At 43.1% G+C, this 19,337-nt stretch overlaps 1 protein-coding gene across 2 annotated transcripts in view; it reads left to right on the forward strand.

Moving 5' to 3' along the window:
* Nucleotides 1-19,337, forward strand: part of LOC147883785 (sec23/sec24 transport family protein) — a 183,065-nt gene that overhangs the window by 115,662 nt on the left and 48,066 nt on the right. For both annotated transcript variants that reach the window (XM_087398534.1, XM_087398535.1), the window contains exons 12-13: nucleotides 391-514; nucleotides 15,256-15,530. In XM_087398534.1, coding sequence (XP_087254660.1) covers nucleotides 391-514; nucleotides 15,256-15,530 — 399 coding nt within the window. The remainder of the gene's footprint in view (nucleotides 1-390; nucleotides 515-15,255; nucleotides 15,531-19,337) is intronic.

Raw genomic sequence — 19,337 nt, forward strand, 5'->3', positions numbered from 1 at the left:
AGCCTTAACATGCTTCGTGCAGAGTTTTGGATTCAACTAGGGCAAATGAACTGACAATTTTGTGGATTCCATAAATGAAAGAATGTTGTTAAGCCTTCACTTCTCTTTTAGACCGATGTTTATGTGCATGGTCTGCACGTTAATTTGGGGTGCTGACAAAGAAAGTAGTGATCTCATAGCATGGAATCCAACATTATGCATGACGGAGTTTGTGGTTTGAATCTTACTCTCATGCTCTAAGGCTTTCACGTATAATGAACAGGAGCGCTTTATCAATATATGTCATCTGAAAAAGCTTGATTAGGTCATCGGACAATATAGAATCTGTTCATGCATAAGTATTGAGTGCATGCGTATGATTTTGATGGCTGCTTATAATTTCAATGGCAGAAATCATTTCAAGTTGAAAAGGCATCTAAGACTACGGTCCATACGACTAGAAGTGGCACGGAATATTGGCGAACTTTATGAGAATGTCGATTCTGATGTGATTCTATCTATTCTAACTCACAAGGTAAATCACATCTCTTGCACAAATCTGCCTATACATGTGGTTTTTGTTTCGAATTGAAAATCGATGCTTTTGGACAGCAAGAGACAATCCTATAGTTGTGTTGAGTAGCTTCATTTCTAGTATAGTAGAATGGTTTTTTGTGATTGCATGTTTGGTCTCCATGTTTATGTGTTTATGTGCCCCTGACTTTGGTATTGTTTACTGACTATTTTGGTCACTTGGATCTAGTACATGTTTTTTTGTGATTGCATGTTTCATCTCCATGTTTGTGTATATGTGCCCCTGACTTAGGTATTGTTTACTGACTATTTTGGTCACTTGGATATATGTACTAGATTCCAGAATCTCTGGAAACTCCCACTGGCTTCTGATTGATTCTGACAAAGCTATGCATTTTACATTTCCGTACTAACCTTTTACGTACTTTGAGACTCTTATTTGTTTTATACTATGATTACATAAATGGGAATAATCAGGAAAGTGATAATGGAGACCTTTTTGGGAAATGTGTTGAGGGGTCTTGCTAGTATTTATTGCACTAAGTTTACTAAGTTTAAGAGCATTTCTATACACTCATAGGGATGATCTTACAAAAAGCATACTTGTAAAGAATTAATGTATGTATAACTATAACTCCTTAGGTCGTTGTTTGCATTTAAATATACCCTAAGGTATTGAAACAGTCTATCATAAGCCAAAAGCAGACTGATAGCTACAGTGCTTTGATTGAGAAGCATGTGGTGTTTGGATTTAAAAAACATAGAATACAAGTTGAAAGAAAGAATACTCAATTGAATTCCAAAAATATGCAAACGCTAGAAATATACAGCAAATGGAGTTTCACCCTTTTATAATGAGCTGAGATGAAAGCGCTAACCTAGGATGCACCTCCTAGTGAAATATGGTAGTAGATGCCATGTCAGCCATTATAACATGAAACACAATATGCATATCAACTCAAGCTGACTGAAAGGGCTGAGCATGACATTTGAATGATATGTAGGATATGTATGTAGTCATTATCCTTCTATCTCTCTATAATGACTACATTAGCTGAGTGAGACTAAGGCCTCTCTCTATGCATGGGGAATTTATCTCTTGGTAGAGTTTTTGTGAAGATATCTACTGGATTTTCCATCTGGCATGAAACATGGCATGCGTGGTCCATGAATACGACTCTTGCTATCACAAATGAAGGAAACATGGTGTGTGAGAGAGAGAAAGTGAGAGATAGGCGAGGGAGAGAGGAAATGATACTCAAATGTAGACACCATGAAAGGCTCTTGTTCATTCATTATCTTCAATAAGACATGATCTTGCTCATCATCAGCCGTCCATTCAATGTCGGGCAAGCCTGCTTTGATCTTTGTCAAAATTTCACTATATGTGTCCTCTTTGTACCAATCTTCTGGGAGTCCCCCTATTCTAATCTTCAGCGCATCATCACATCTAGCTTCATGTTCTTTAATCTTTGCTTGAATATCATACTTAATTGTTTTGGTGTCCACTTCCACAATCACTTCCTTCTTAGCAGTTTGTACTTCAATGTGAACAAGCTCTTTGACTGTAGAGACTAGTTGCGGGGTAGGGGGGGAGTCCTTACAAGATTTTACAGCCTCATCAATTAGTGCTTGCTTACCAGGCCCTTCTAGAATGTGAAGTCGAGCCTTTACTTCTGATAGTTCCAATCGAAGGCCTCTCACTGCTTGCTGCAGATAGAAAATCTGATCTTGTTTTGAGCTTTCTTGTTGGTAATTGCGTGCATACGGAGAGGGTGTCATGGATTCAACTGTAGAGTACCGAGTCTTGATGGAGGTTGAAGGAGTTGAGGGGACTTGGAGGAGAGGCTAGGCCAGTCCATAATTGGTTGTCTGTAGAACCTCCTAGCTGAACCTAAACCCCAGGTTGTGGGTTTGGGATTTAGCCCAACTGGGGGTTGGGATTACTTTGCTGTTTGAAGAAACAAAGGGAGGGGGGTGGTTGTGTTCATACTATCGGATGTTTATAAAGTACTTTGCAGAAATTGCTTCTCCCTTGCATGCTTTACAGAAGAAAGCTGTACCGTTTCGGTGGGGACCAAAGGAAAATGCAGCTTTTGAAGATCTGAAGCAAAAATTGTGTTCTGAACCCGTTATTATCTTGCCAGATCTTGCAAAACCCTTTGCTGTAACTTGTGATGCATGTGGGAACAGCATAGGAGGCACTTTGATGCAAGATGGCAAAGTGGTTGCATATGAGAGTAGAGTTCTCAAAGATGCTGAATTGTACTTGCAGACATACGAGAAGGAAATGTTAGCAGTGATGCATGCTTTGACCACATGGAAACATTACCTTCTTGGAGCTGATTTTTATGTGTAGACTAATCTAACCAAGACATTCAAAATTTTGTTTCTCCTTCTCTTTTCTTCTTTTGCCTCAGAGATGATCTCTTTCTTGGGGGCTACCACACCCTTCTTAACCACATTCTTCCATTCTAGCATATCTGCATTCCCTTTGGTGATTTGTTGTGTAAACTCAGCATGTCCTTGTATGGCTGTCTGCAAGGCTGCCATCTCCTTCTTGAGCTTCTCACTCTCAGACTTCAGCTCTTCCATTGCCTTGTGTGCCCCTTCCGGTCTCCCCTGCATGTCCTTCAGCTGCTGTAGTTATGTCCCCATAGCTTGCATTTTCTCATTGAGGCTGGTCTTCTCAATTTCCCATGTTTCTTTCTCCTTCTCCCACTCATCCTTCTTGCTTTTCTCCTTCCGCCATTCCTCTTACATACACCCTCCTTGGTTCTTGATTTCATTCAATGTGTGTGTGTGTGTGTGAGAGAGAGAGAGAGAGAGAGAGAGAGAGAGAGTCTACAAATGTCAACGGGAGACTAATAGGTCTATGGGATGGCAAAAAACAATCTAGTACATTCGCTTAGGGAGGGCACATGGCAATTCCCAAGGAGTGCAGAAAAGAACTCCGGTTATGTAGGGTACCTACATAATCAGCCATACATTAGTTTAATACTGAGCATCTTTTGGTTCGGATTTAAACTCTTTGATGAGTGCTATGCCTTCATGGTATACTGGCCCTTTTCCATTCTTCATAGTAGCCTTGACCTTGGCAAATTTGGTTGCCTTATTCTTCAATTGAGCTCATGTGAGCTCCTTGGCTATCCATACCTTGGCCCCTTTCGACTTGTAAGATTGTCGAAGAAGCTAGATCCGTAAATCGAATTATTTAACCATAATGGTAGCATGTCCCGTAGAGTGCTTGATATTACTTGCTCCGTCATCATCATCATCATCATCAACAGCCTTCCATTCAATGCTAGGCATGGCTGCTTTAACATGTGCTAAAGTCTATTAACATCCATGGGAGACCAAGAAGTCTATGGGACAACAAGAAAACCATCTAGTACTTCAGCTTAGGGAGGGCACGAGGCAGCTCCCATAGAGTGCAGAGGCAGCTTCATTTTTAAAAAAAGTACCTACTTGATAACCTAGATAAAACACACATACATAGTTGGCCATACATCAGTTTAAGACTTGCGCTCTTTAATAACTGCTATTCCTTCACGGTATACTGCCCATTTCCCATCTTTCTTGGCAGCCTTGACGTTTGTTAATTCCATTGCCTTGTTTTTTAGTTGAGCTTGTGTAGGCTCCTCAGCTATCCATACTTTGGTACCCTTTAGCCTATAAAATTGTCGTAGAAGCTTGATTCGCAAACCTTTTGATTTTAATGTAAGGATGGCATGAGCTTTAGATTGTCCAATAGAAGCTAGTCTGGAGTTGTCATCTTCCTCCTCATGACCATCCGTCCATTCAATGTTGGGCAAGGCTTCTTTGACCTTTGCCAATGTTTCACTAAATGTGTCTTCCTCTTTGTACGAGTCTTCAGGGAGTCCCCCTATTCTTATCTTTAGTGCGTTGTCCCGTCTAGCTTCATGTTCTTTATCTCTGCTTGAATGATGATAGTCTTACTTGCTTTTGTCTCCACTTCCATACTTACTTCCTTCTTAATTGTTTGAACTTTGGTATGCACTAACTCCTCCTTAATTGTTTGAACTTTGGTATGCACTAAATCCTTGACCGTGGAGCCAATTGGGGGGTAGGGGGAGAAGCCTTACAAGCCTTTACAGCTTCATCTATAACGGATTGTTGTCCTGGCCCTCAAGGACCCGAAGTCTAGCTGTCACGTCTTCCAGTAATATCTTCAACTCCCTCACTTTTTGCAGTAAGAAATAAATCTGTTCATGTTGCCCGAGAATGGGTCAGTCAAAAACACCTCCATAATATGTCCGTTCATATGGAGAGAGTGTCTTGGCAACCGAAGAGTAGAGGGGTCTGCTGCGGGCATTCTTGATTTCTTGCTGTCCTTCAAGTTTGGAGCTGGAAATTCGAATTTGGTGGGAGCTGCAAAAACCCTGTTGGCCCAAGAGCTAGGCGGGGATGTGATAGGGGTCTCCTGGGGCCGGTGAAGGCAGGCCATGCAGGCCTCGAGGGTGTGCCGGGGCTAGACACAGCCCCCGTGTGAGCTGTAGGCACAACTTTTATGTGCCAGTGGGGTAGGCAAGGGCCCGAGGAGCCCCCGTGAGCTGCAGGCGTAGCTCTATGCACTAGGAGGGCCGGCAATGGCAGGCAGTTGCTTCGTGACAGCAGCTGCCATGACGGAAAGGAAGAGGGCGCAGGTGAGGCCAAGAAGCCCGTGACAACAGCCGTGGACGTTGCGATAGGTTTGGACGCCCCCACAACACAGCTAGGTAGGTTGGGGATGGTGGGGGATGGGGGAGAGAGAGAGAGAGAGAGAGAGAGAGAGAGAGAGAGAGAGAGATGTCCGCGGAAGGCCTTTGGGACAATGTACAAAATGTCAACCAGACTTACATCATCTGGAAAACCTCAGAGAGATTTGAGGGAGTGCCAAAATCAGCTCAGCCCTGGATAATTATAGCATAATTACGTTCAAATACTATCTTAAGACTGAAAGACTTTAGGTTTGGATTTGAAATCACTGATTAATGCTTTTCCATCCCTTTAAACAGCCCATTTCCCTGCATTCTTCACTTTAGTCAATTGAGTAGCCTTCATTCTGAGCTGAATCGGAGTGAGTTCCTCTGCTATACATATTTTAGTACCTCTAAACTTATTAGTTTGCTTGAGAATCTTGCTGCTTTTCATCTTGTCCTTGAAGCGTACTTTGGCTTGTGTCCCCTCCTGGACAACAAGAAGTACATCTTCAGGCTCCCACTCTATCGGTGGGATTTCTTCCATGATTTTTTGTGACTTGCTTCAGACCAGCCCACCGGTAGTCCCCCCTATGCATATGATTCTTGCATTTGCCACCCTTTTTTCTTGTTCTTGTACTTGTACATTGCTATGCTCTAGTCGAGATAGCATGACCTCCGAAAGATCGGTGGGCATTTTCTCTTAGATGACCGACGGAACAGTGAAAGAAACAGAGGAGTTGAACATTTGGTATCAGAGCTAAGTATGGCCAGCGGACAGCGGACGGCGGAATAGTGGGCAGACTGCGTTGGAAGACTTTGCAGAAAACATTTCGACGATTACATTCTGAATAGACGCGACATGTGGGGCTGGGTGAAAAATCTACGAAACGGAGGCTATATGCGGCGATGGGCGACGCACGGGGTTGGGAGCTTGTGAAAATAGGGGGGTAGGCTGACGATGGATGGCTCTGTGGCCTTGCAGCTTGAGTTCCAAAGAGGCTGCGGTTAGCCTTGATGCGAGTTTGTGGAAAAGGCAATAGTCTACGAGCACCGGCTTATCAGTCCTGGCATGTGCGACAATTAGAAGCCACGCAATTTTTTGGTTCGGTCGACAAAAAAAGCAAGAGAGAGGGAGATAAGGGAGCGTTTGTGGTCACGAAAAAGCCCGTGAGCATTGAGGCTGATTCCGAAATAGACAGCAGGCTGATTTTGAAAGAGAGAAGCGAATAGCTGGGTGAGTGCCTTGGTTGGTGGCGCAGATTTTCGAGGCTTGCAAAGGCTTGGCATAAGAAATAAATCAAGACATCTGTGATTCGTGGAACTTCACGGGAGCATCATTTTTCCTTCTGTATAAAATTTTATTTTCCAGTTTGCAGTCGATTTATTCCGGTACAGCAGAGGGAAATTAGAAGAGGGACACGATTCCAGGGTAAATCCTGGTGAATCTAGAGCACGATCTACACAACAAGTGTCCCATCATACAACACCTACTCTGGTGGGTAGGATTTCTGTATTAGAAGATGCTTTACAGCAGATCATGAACCAGCAGCTTCAAGTGAATGCTGGTCAAAATGAGAAATATGATTTTATTTTGTGTTTGTATTCTCACACTTTCTTTGAAAGAATATTAAATATTCATTCAATAGAATGTGAAAGAATACAAAGAGTTTTAAAGGTGTAGTTTTAAAGGTTATTAGAACACTTGTCTCATTCTTACACTTTCTTTTGAATGAATATTTAATATTCTTTCAATAGAATGTGAAACACCATCTCTCAAATTGGTGGACTATGTAGATTTTGACTTGAGAGGTGATGAAGCAAAATAGGGTAATGAAATTAGCTCTAGCATGATGACATGAAGGCCGTACAATCTGCCAAAACAACCACTAGCTCTTCCTTTAAAAAAATTTAATTCATTGTTAGTATTTCATTTTGGCAGTTTTCCAACCTGTCCATAGTTAATAATAAAAAGATCAAATGGTACAAGCCTTGTCGGCTAGACCATCTAGAAATGAAAAGGGCAAAGCTCCAGCAGAGCCAGAGCCTAGTATACACTCATCAGAACGTGCAAAGGTCAAGTTACCTAATATTGCCAACTATAGACCGGAGAAGTACGCTGGTCGGATGACCGAGCGCAGTTTTGATGTGATCGAGGTTTGGTTACACAAGTGGGAAGAAGCCTTCGTCATTTGTGAAATCAGATCTGATCTAAAGAAAATCCGCGAGACCACTCACCTGTTTATTGAGGCAGCGGATAGATGGTGGATAAAGCAACAGAAAGATCAGGTTGCCCCTACCACTTGGGAAGGGTTTAAGGCTGAATTTAAGAAACACTTTCTTCCACCTGACGAAGAGTCCCGAGCTTGGGATGCTTATAGAAACCTTCGCCAGAGGAATTTGTCGGTGGCAGAGTACACTGACAAGTTTAGGGAATGTGTTATGAAAATAACAGACCCTCTCCCTATGTCGGTTCAGTTGCAAGACTATATCTATGGACTGAATGACAAGATTAAAATGGAAGTTCGGGCTAAATATGTGACTACATTAGATGAATCTATTACAGTAGCCCTGAACTATGAAGATGCGAGAGGCAGACCTAGTGGGTTTGTGTAGGCAGGGACTCAGCATGAGTACCTGAGAAAAGAGGGATTTCAGAGGAAATGGACTTCAAAGACAAGTGTCTCGCAGCCAAGTGGCCAAACCAAGCAGGTGAAGCCGGTTGAGGAACAAACAAAGACAAGTACCACCGTTGGGGTGAAAAGGAAAGTAACTCCAATGGCAGCGCGGGCTTGGTCAAAGTCCTCGTTGACCTCTGAGCAAAAAGAGAAAGCTAGAAAAGAAGGATTGTGCTTCGGCTGCCTTCAGCGACATCAGTGGAAAGATTGTCCATTGAACAAAGACCGTCGCACGGCTAGTATGATAATATCTGAATGCGACACGGAAATGCAGGAGAGTTCCAGTGCGGAATACATGCAGATGCAATTGGCGGGACCTTCTCAGAGGTTAGTATCTGTGTTGTTAAGTGTGTCTGTTACTAAGTTAGTAAGCGGTGTACCCGATAACATCCTTTCAAAGCACGCAACAACGGGGTATACGGTTTTCGATGAGCCCAAGTTGATTAAAATGAAAGGGCAAGTAGCCAATCATGATGTGATTGTGTTGTTTGACTCAGCGTCAACGCACAATGTAATTAACTCGAAGCTTATTAAGAGGCTCAAGTTAAAAACTAGTCCGTCTGACTATGCTTATACGGTCAGGATGGCGGATGGAAGTTCAACTGAAGTACGGGACCAAAGGGTTACCCTGTTGGAACTTCGAATTTAGGACTATGTTGAGAAGCTGGACTTTGAGTTGACCAGGCTTGCTCACGCAGATATAGCCCTAGGTATGGCTTGGCATTTTTGGAAAAATCCAGCCATTGATTGGAAAAAGCATATTTACCAGTTCAAGCTGAACGGGGTAGAATATGTTTTGCGAGGTGAAAAGGATTTACCTCGAGGACCATTGATTTCAGCCATGGAAATTCGGAAGACTCCGAAAGAGTTTCTCCGTCTGTGTAAAACGTCGGTAGAGTCGATTGATGATGCATCGACTAGCACTGAGGCTACCCAAGATGGGGAAACGGCCGAGTTGGCTAAAGAGATATCGGAGAAGTTCTCTGATTGTTTTAGGGATGAGTTACCTTATGGGTTATCTCTAGAGCGGAATGTTCAACATAAAATTGAGCTTATCCGGGGGCAGAACCTGTAAATAGACCTCCCTATAGATTAAGCTTTACAGAAGAAGCTGAGGTGCGAAGACAACTGTGAGAATACCTCAAGCTGGGGCAGATTCAACCTAGTTTTTAACCTTTTTCTTCGCCAGTGATGTTAAAGAGGAAGGAAGATGATACTTTTTGCCTCTGTATAGATTACAGAGCATTAAATAATATCACTGTTAAGCACAGATATCCGATGGCTCGGATCGATGATTTGCTAGATGCATTGCATGGAGCCGTAATTTTCAGTAAGATAGATCTTAAGTGTGGCTACCATCAGATTCGTATTAGAGCCGAGGATGTGCATAAAACCGCTTTTAGAAGCAGGTTTGGTCATTATGAGTTTTTGGTAATGTTCTTTGGACTTACCAATGCTCCAGCTACATTCGTCATGCTTATGAACGATTTACTACGTCCGTATATCGGAAAGTTTGTAGTACATTTTATTGACGATATTCTGATATTCAGTAAAAGTATTACTGAGCATCATGAACACTTAAGAATAGTGTTTAGTACTTTGAGAAAAGCCAGTCTTTATGTAAATAAGAAGAAAACTATACTGTGTATGGTTAGACTTGAATACTTAGGATTCATAATTACTCCAGAGGGGGTAGAAATGGATCCAAGGAAAGTGGCTGCGATACTGACTTGGCCAATCCCTCAGAGTCTGACCGCTTTGCGATCATTCTTGGGATTTGTCCAATTTTATTGAAGGCATATCAAAGTATATTCCGAAATAGTATCACCATTGACTGATCTGACCTCAGATAAAGTACCTTTTATATGGGACAGGATCAACAAGAAAGTTTTAACACCATAAAACAAGCTGGGGTCATAGGACCGGTGCTGAAAATAGTTGATCCCTAGAAACCGTTGTTCTTGGAATTCGATGCAAGTGGCATTAGTGTAGGAGCAGTTCTCCTCCAAGAGGGAAGGCCAGTAGCCTTTGAAAGCAAGAAGCTTTCTCCCTCTCAAAGAAATTGGCTAACTCATGAATTAGAGTTGTATGCTGTTGTCCATGCTTTGAAAACATGGCGACATTATTTGTATGGATCATAGTTTTATGTGGATGTTGATCATGATACTCTGAAATATTTTTGTAACCAACCTGACTTGAGAGGCCGCCAAGCTAGGTGGGCAGAACTCATGCAGGAGTTTAATTTGACGATTCGGTACCGAAGAGGAAAAGATAATAAAGTAGCTGATGCGTTGTCACGCATTATGCATAACATGAGTTTCACGGTATTAGAGAGTGCTCTAATGGCCGAGATTAGAGAAACTCAAAAGGTGGATGAGTTTGTCCAGAGTCTATGGCCTAAGGCTCATATTTTAAACTCGGGGAAAACGAAAAGGATGACCTGGCATCCAGAAAAGGCGAAACTTATGCAAGATATACCATAAGGGAGGGTATGCTGAAAAGAAATGGCAAGGTAGTAGTACCTAATTAGAATGATCTCAGGCAGAGAGTCATTCGACGTGATAGCCCATGTGCGGGACATCCAGGAGTCGAGAAGACATATGATCTCGTGAAGCGAGATTTCTTCTGGCCAAAGATGAAAAAGCATATTCATGAATATGTGACACGTTGTTTTTCGTGTCAGGTAAGTAAGGCAGAACGGGTGAAGCCACCTGGCCTTTTACAGCCCTTGGAGATACCACTAAGTAAGTGGGAGAGCATTTCCATGGACTTTATAGTAGGGCTGCCTACGACACAAGGTTGATCGTCTTACCGTGATGGCTCACTTCATTCCAACTAAAGAATCTGTTAGTGCCCCCAAGTGGCGGATTTGTTTATTAGACATATATTTCGTCTGCATGGATTACCCAGATCCATAGTGTCAGACATAGATGTCAAATTTCCCGGTCATTTTTGGACTGCGGTATTTGAGACACTAAGGACTGAGTTGGGAATGAGTAGTGGGGATCATCCAGAAACGGATGGTCAGACGGAAAGAATCAACCAAATTTTAGTGGATATGCTTAGAGCATATGTGTCATTGAGGCAATATACATGGGACAAGTGGTTGCCATTGTTGGAGTTTGCCTACAATGATAGAAAACATTCTTCTACAGGGTTCAGTCCGTTTGAACTGAACTATGGTTATAGACCAGCGAATCCAACTATAGTTGGAATACCTTAGAAAGTGCCTAGTGCCGCGAACTTTGTGATTCAGGTGCGGAAGATGCTAGCACTTGCGAGAGCTAATGTCCGCGGATAGAGCTAAGGCGTATGTGGATGAAAACCGATCCAATAGAGAATTTAAGAAAGGAGAAAAAGTTTTTCTCAGAGTTCCTTCGCACTCTAAGTCTTTGACTGCAGGAGAGTGTGCTAAGTTATCACCTCGTTATTGTGGGCCATGGTTAATTCTAAAAAGAATAGGCAAGGTAGCCTATAAATTAGAATTACCACTGGGGTGTAAGGTGCACCCAGTGTTTCATGTTTCTTGTTTAAAGAAATTTTTGTATACTGGTGACTCACTAATCGAAGGTGTTGTCTTGTTTCAAGAGATAGAGGATAATGCAAGACGCAAACCAAGAAGAATCCTGGACCCAGGAAGAATGCAAGTGTGCAATGGGAAGATACCCACGGTGTTGGTTGCATGGCATGGTCTACCTCTATCGGAAGCTACTTGGGAATCCGTATACCAGTTACGGAGAGTGTTCCCAGATTTCATCATCGAGGACACTGATGCTTGAAGAGGGAAGGAATGTTATGCTCTAGCCGAGATAGCATGACCTCGGAAAGATCGGTGGGCATTTTCTCTTAGATGACCGACTTCTGTAATATTTTATGTGCGTAAATAAAATGGTCAAGGGAAGTAACTACCAAGGTCCTAGGTGAGGGTGTATTGGCATCGACTAGGTGGTTCTGAGTGCTCAAGCCTAGGTGCACCTAAATGTGTAAAAAAATGCCAAGGGGCAAATGTTTTAATTATGCTCCAAGAGAGGGGTAAATGGTGTACGAAGCTAAAGGTCTAGAATGATGACATGTGGCAGAGGGAACCATCTAGGGAATTGTGGGCTTGTGGATAGGCATGAAGGAATGAATTACGTATCTTTGTGAGCATGCCATCCATGAGATAGGCTGGGAGGATATTCGGGATGCCAGCGCCTGTGATTTGTCTTACCCTCGATTGACGAAACGAAAAGAGAGACATGTGACTTTGTATAGTCCGTAATTCGACGGAACAGTGAAAGAAACAAAGGAGTTTAACATACATACACATTCGATGTGTTGATTTTAATGTCCAGTGTTGCTGTAACTTCCTGTTTCACTGACTTGAGCTGAGTTGTAACCAATTTCTAGACTGGAGTTACCATCTATGGCATGTGTGCTGCTGTATTGTATATCTGCAATACTTCATGAATTATTTCCTGCTTTCCTTGTCGTTCCCCAGCATTTTTTTCCCTCTTTAGAGCTGCAAGTCTGAGCTTGAGCTCATGGATTTCCTGTTGTACATAATAAATATTTTCGTGCGGTTCTATCATGCTTACCATTCTCTTATGCTGTAAATAGTGCTTTGCATACGGGGAAGGCGTCTTTGCAAACATGTACTGGGGGGGCAAAGGGAGGGCCTTGATGAAGCTTTTGGTCAGAGTCGAGGTAAAAGTCTTGACCTTGGGGAGAGCCATAAGTGTCTTGGCATCCCTATCCATGGTGGCTTGCATGTATTTTGGCACCCCCCAGCTGTGACAACCCCCAAGGGTTGGGTTGGGTTTAGCCCAAACCGTGAAGCTAGAAATGCCCTGCTAACGAGCTCCTCCCGATGAGGTGGATCCCTCCTAGCAAGCCTATTGTATGGTTGTATGGCCCGCCTGCTATACGGTGCCGTTGTACAGTTGTACGGACTTGACTGTATGGCTGGAGCTAGGCATCGAAACGGGTTGATTGGAGGAGCAGACAGGCTGAGTAGAGAGGAGCTAACAGGCTAAGCGGAGGAGCAGACAATGAAGGAGCAGACGGACTGAGCGTAGGAATAGACAACGTTAACGGGCTAACGGGCTGCGGGAGAGTAGATGACTCAGGACCAAACGTGCACGCCGGGGGGGGGGGGAGAGAGAGAGAGAGAGAGAGGTTGCATATGGTGACGTGTTAGCCTCACGAACATCTCAGGCAAGGTGATCTCAGATGGAAAGTAGCATACTGCAACAAATAGGTCCTGAGTAGAGACTTCAAGAGATTGGTGTTTGTTGTGCCACACCAATTGTTGCTAGTTTGGGTTACCTAGCCTCAAAGTGCCTTAGTGTAAAGCACTCATCACATACCAACCCTTTGGAGGAACAACTCCTTTTGCTGGCTTTACAGTGAACTGAATTGCGTAAAGAAGGTATGTGTGTAAGACTTCTAGATGCTTGGCCTTGGACCTCCTTTCCAAAGAGAGTAATATTTTTTTAATTGGATTTAGTATTATAAAGAATGCTTATGAGTTACTTCTCATGCCATTCAAGAGATTGGTGTTTGTTGTGCCATACCAATTGTTGCTACTCTTTGGCAAATTGTTCCTAGTTTGGGTTACCCAGCCTCAAAGTGCCTTAGTGTAAAGCACTCATCACATACCAACCCTTTGGAGAAACAACTCCTTTTGCTGGCTTTAGAGTGAACTGAATTGCATAAAGAAGGGATGCTATGTAGTGGTGTGGATAGAGTGTGTGAAGATCTAGGTTTTGGCATCTAGGGGTGGTTTTTTGGCTAGAAGAGTGTGTAAATAGCTGCCATATATGTCATCCAATGTGGTAGTATGTGGAGGCAACTATGGGAGAAATTATGTGGTCTGTGGTAGGGCAAAGTGGAAGATTAAATGTGAATGACACGGCTCCTTAGTTAAAAGGGAGGACTCAAAGCCAGTAATCTATGAAGTGAAAGTAGGAGACGCTAGGTGTAGTCCAACACATGTGTCCATTGCCATGGGTAGCATGTATCCATACCTTCAATTATGAGAGTTTTGTGACATTCATAAATGGTGAAACACACAACATGTTTGTCTATTTCCTGAAAACCCGGTGTGAACTATGTTGGAGAATATACCTTCAAAGTCTTTATGGAGTTCTACTAACAATGGGATAGGGTGAGTGGAAGGGTAGGTGAGTGGAAGCGGAAAGGCTAGAAGTGGGAGGGGTAGGTTGCTGAGTGGAGAGGTAGGAGCAGAGAGGTTGGATGGGGCATCGCTTGGCAATGTTTGTGGAGTTTGTGTGGGATGTGCCTTTGAATACCGTAGGACCTAGACTCTTGTGTGTGAAAAGGCCTTTGCTTGGCTTTCACGGCGATTCACGCACTCTTGAATATATCGAGTTTGGACTCCTTTGGTCAATGTGAGCATCCACAGAGAAGGAAGGAAATCTCAGATTCATGAATGGTGCTGTCTTTGCTTTCATATCCCTCCTCCCAAGAAAATGATGCCATAAGTCTTAGGTAGGGTGCCGGCTAGCATTGTGCAACTGCATCGACAAGTGATGTGTCTCCTTATCTCTTGCATAAACAAGGGTAGCTATCTTTGGTTGTTCTACATGAAATCCACATTGGGAAATGTCAGTGGTTTTCCATTCCCACATTTGTAGGCCACACTTCGATAGTGTGTAAAGCCTTTGTAAATATGTAATAGCTTAAAGGATGATACCCCTAAACTCTGCATGCATGATTTGATGTCAGAGTGTGTAGTCTGAACCCTTTGCAAATCTATAATAGCTTAAAGGTTCCACTTGGAGAGGTGATTCCCTGACCTCTGCATGCGTGATGTGATGCAGGACTGTGGGCTTTCTATGTATAAGACCAGATAGCATCATTAGCTATAGAAGTTCCAACTTATACCAACAGTGCTTGGGAGATCTGGCGCCCAAAATGTTGTCCGGTTGACCAATGAATCTGAACTGTGCTTGGATTCTGGAAGCATTGATGTATAGCCTTGTAATGGATGGAAATCCCTTGGTAAAAGTGTGGCATGGGCACTTGGTCCATAGAAAAGACCTGAAAAGAGAACATATAAGTACACATACAATTAGACCACCTCAATGGGTTCTCTATGATACGTGAGCCTCTCTATGTTTCTGACTGCGCTGAAAGGGTAAATAGAGTGTAGATTGAAGTGGCTGTTTGAATGTGCATTTTGTTTAGAGATCATTTGTATGTCAGTTGTCGATCGTCTCAAGCAGTTAATGTAATCAGTGATCAGTTTGCTGTAGCAATTTCTATATCCTTAATTCTCTTGCAAGGTGTACTATGTCTGCAATTACTGTATGGTTTGGATAAGTCCTTTTCTTACAATTTGGGCTTTCTGTTGGATGAAGATAATAAATGCATCCTTGGAAGAGGGCATCAGAGAGGCACGGTTATTGCTACATGACTGGCTAGTAATACTCACAGCTCAATATAATGACTATTACAAATTGGCACGATTTGGCAAACCCAATACATTGAACAGACTTGACGCAGCATTTTCTCAGTGCCCCAAGCTACAGGTTTTACCAAGGCTTGTGTTTGCACTCTTGAGGAGTCCGCTTCTCCAGTTTCATGAAGAAGGTGTGCATCCAGACTATAGAATATATCTACAATGTCTCTTCAGGTATGTTACAGAAACTGAAATCTTTGAAAGATTTGGACATTTCAGTTTATTTGGATGCGCCCCGTCGCTTAATTGAAATTCGAAATGTAGATTTGAAACCTTGGTACCAGTGAAAAGATTGGATGGACAATTGCATAGAGACTTGTATGGAGGATTTGGTTGACATACAATTTAATATATGTCTACGTGCCTAGTATTCTATTTGATTTTGATCACCAATGAAGCCGATGTATCGCTTGTGGGAAATGAGGAGGATGTCAATTACAAGGGATTTAATAATCATTCACTTGAAGCACCATATGGAGGGAAGTAAAACTGTGGTGTTGCTTTGTCAAAACGATGAGGGCTTAAATATCCTACAATTGAAAAAATACACCTCAGAAGAATCTAAAACTCAAACTGTAGTGATGAATGAAACACCACCAAACAACAAAGTACCAATTCAACTAAAAGAAATATGAATAACTGAACTACATATGCCCATCAAAACCTCCATGACGTGGTACAAGCATGGATTTCCTCTTTCACAGCGGAATACTGCAATGCGCAACATGGAGCGATACTAAGGAGAGGCGCATCATAGATCTGAGACAGGAGAATGAAGACCCATAACTTGCAATTATTGAGGGATGAGCGCAAGAGGGAAGGTGATGGAGGGATGACGCTAGGGCTTATTGGTGAGGCAGGAACTTTTATAAGAGTGTGGACAACCAAGACGAGATTTAGGAAAAAAGGCTGCACATGAGGCTTTTTAGGTGAAGAGGCTCATAGGTTTGCTCGTGACTGCTCCTTGTGCATTAGAGATCCAACTGGTTAAAGATTCTTGGGTCACGTTGCAGACAGCTCCACCAATGACACAAGAATTTTTATCCAACACTCTCAACATCTATCCATATCAGGAACCTTGTCCATGGCTAATTTTCACTTCTACCTGCTGTATGATTAGTTTTACATCCAAGAAAGTCTAACTAGGTCCGTATTCAGATCCAATGGGTGTGGCTGCTCCTCCTCCCTTCCTCTCCCTCCATTGCTGCCCCTTCTCTCTGCCTCTACTTCCTTAGCCCCTCCCTGCTCTAGGCCTCCTGCCTCCCCCACCCCCTCCTCCCTTAACTTACTGTGCCGCCCCCTCCCTAGCTGCCATCCCCCCCTCTTCCTTGCTCCGCCCCCCTCCCTACCTATCCCGCTTCCCCCCCTTGCTGCCTCGCAACCCCCTCCTAGCTCTCCCCTTCCCTAGCCTCGCTTTCCCCTCCCTAGCTGCCCCTCTGAACCCCCCAACTTTCCTCTCCTCTCAGCCCCTACCCTCACTCTCACTCTGAGCCTCCCCTCTCAGCCTCCAGCCCCTACCCCTTCCTCAACTTTGCTTCAGCCCCTTCCTTTTTCTAGCCCCTCCCTCAGCAAGGAGTTGTTGGATAGAGCTTCACCGTGTTTGAGTCAGCCTCCTCACCTCGATTGACTAATGGATACACATTTAGTCAATCCTCGATCGCTTCCATCGGCCGAGAAAACAATTAGTTTCCCCAAAGACGAGTTGCAGTAGCTCAAAAAGGATGTAGAGATAGAAAGTTCTACCTCGCTCTTCTCCTCTGTAGCCTTCAACTGTGGACTTAGCATTTTCAGATTTGCTACTCTCCTCTCATCACTTTTATTGGCATCCTCTTCTTCTTCAGGCGAGACATCGCTACAGTTAAAGTCATAGGCTTCCCTGAATCATAGTCATCATACGATGATGAAGATGTATTTGCTGATTCTCCATCTTTATAATGTCCTTCTGCTCATCCTTCAATTTGTTTCTACCATACTGCAAAATCAACTCTCCAGTGGCCCACTTTTGTAGTTCTCCTAGCTAACACAGCCATGGCCTTCCCAATATAATCAGGTATGCATTCTTTTCTAGCTTTGTTTGGATAAATGAAAACTACAGAGGGCTGCAACATTACACACATATATTCTGACTGCAGTGATTGCACCAGAGGACTTTGCTGTAAGAGTTGTCTTCTAGTTGTATTTTGTACATAGGGGGTGCATCACTTTTCAGACCTACTTCATGCATGGTCTGCTCACTAAATGACATTGATTGCGGCCCCTCCATCAACATAACTTTTCTGATAAGCATACCATTGATCAAGGTAGTTGATACACTCAAACATAACTATCTCTCAAATAGCACGGGTGATGACACAAGGTTGTGCCTCCCAGGCAACTTTTGCAACATCAAGCTAACGTATATATATCTCTCACGTTTTTTCCACCTTGCATGCTGTACACAAGTCCCTAGATGGTTTTGCATGCCACCTGTCACATTCCTAGGGCCATCCTTTGGTACACCATTTACCCCTCTTTTGGAGTATCGTTTAATTCCATTTGCCCCTTGGCAATTACACATTTCGGTGCACGTAGACCCATGACCTTAGAACCATCTAGTCAGTGCCAATTCGCCCTCACCAAGTACCTTGGTATCAATTCCTTTAACCATATACTTGAACCGCTATAAAATAAAACATGACAAGTGATCCTCTAAAGGAAAAGGTCTTCCAAGGTCATGTTATCTCAGCTTGAGCATAACATTCCTTCCCTCTTCAGACATCAGCGTCCTCGATGATAAAATCTGGGAATGCTCTCCGCATGTGGTACAGGGATTCCCAGGTAGCCTTAGATAGAGGTAGACCATGCCATGCAACCAACATCGTGGGTATCTTCCGATTGCATACTGCATTATTTCTCGGTCTAGGATTCTTGTTGGTTTGCGCCTTGCATTATCCTGTGTCCTGAAACAAAATGACACACTCCTTTGACAGCAAACTCCATAGGCACATGGGCATATGCAACACATCCAAAGACACGAAAATGTTCCACTGAAGGCTTTTCCCATGCCAAACTTCATAAGAAGTCTTTGTTTTCAAAGCCTTAGTGGGAGCCCGATCAAAACATAGTTGGCACACATGAGACCCTCAAGCCAAAACCTGTAAGGCAACTTTTTGCTTGTAAGCATGCATCTATCCACCTCCATAAGAGTTCTATTCTTCTGCTCAACTTTGCCATTTTGCTGAGGGGAAAGCCTCACTGTAAGCTGATGTGTGATGCCTCTGTTTTTAAAATAAGCCTCAAATTCATGAGACATATACTCCCCCCCTCTATCTCTGCGTAGAATCTGATCCGTGAGGCTTGTTTCATTCTCAACCTTTGCCACAAAGTGTCGAAAATGCTTAAACACATCTGATTCTTTCTTTAAACCATAGACCCAAGTGTAGTTTGAGTAGTCATCAATAAATGTGACATAATATAGATAACCACCCAATGCAGGAGTCCTCCTGGGACCACAGACATCACTTTGAATGAGCTGTAATTTCCAAACTGCTCGTACTACAACATCCTTGTTGAAGGGAAACCTATGCATCTTCCCAAGTATGCACCCTTTACAGGCATGAGAAGCAGATGACTCCAAAGGAGGCAAAGCAGCAACCATAGAATGTTTTTGAGGTGGCATGAAACTGCCATAACTCATATGCCCATATCTAGCATGCCATACTCTGCATTCTTCATAGCAGGAGTGGGAGAAGAAACTGCGAGTGCGTCATCTGATCTTTTCTCAAAAACATCAAGCTGAAAAAGATCACGAAACAGCGTGCCATATAGTCTCAAGGCGCAATCATCTTCCCTATCTCGAACTGCACACTTGTCATCTTCAAAGACAACCTGAAATCCTCTTTTATTGAGAGAGGAGACTGAAAGAAAATTCTTTCTGATTCCAGCTATATAAAGCACATCATGAATTCTGAAATTTGTGCCATCTGTGGCTGTAAGTACAAT

This window comes from Dipteris shenzhenensis, chromosome 27 (assembly GCF_047967505.1).
Source record: "Dipteris shenzhenensis isolate YYH24624 ecotype China chromosome 27, Dip_SZ_1.0, whole genome shotgun sequence".
NCBI classification, from domain to species: domain Eukaryota; kingdom Viridiplantae; phylum Streptophyta; class Polypodiopsida; order Gleicheniales; family Dipteridaceae; genus Dipteris; species Dipteris shenzhenensis.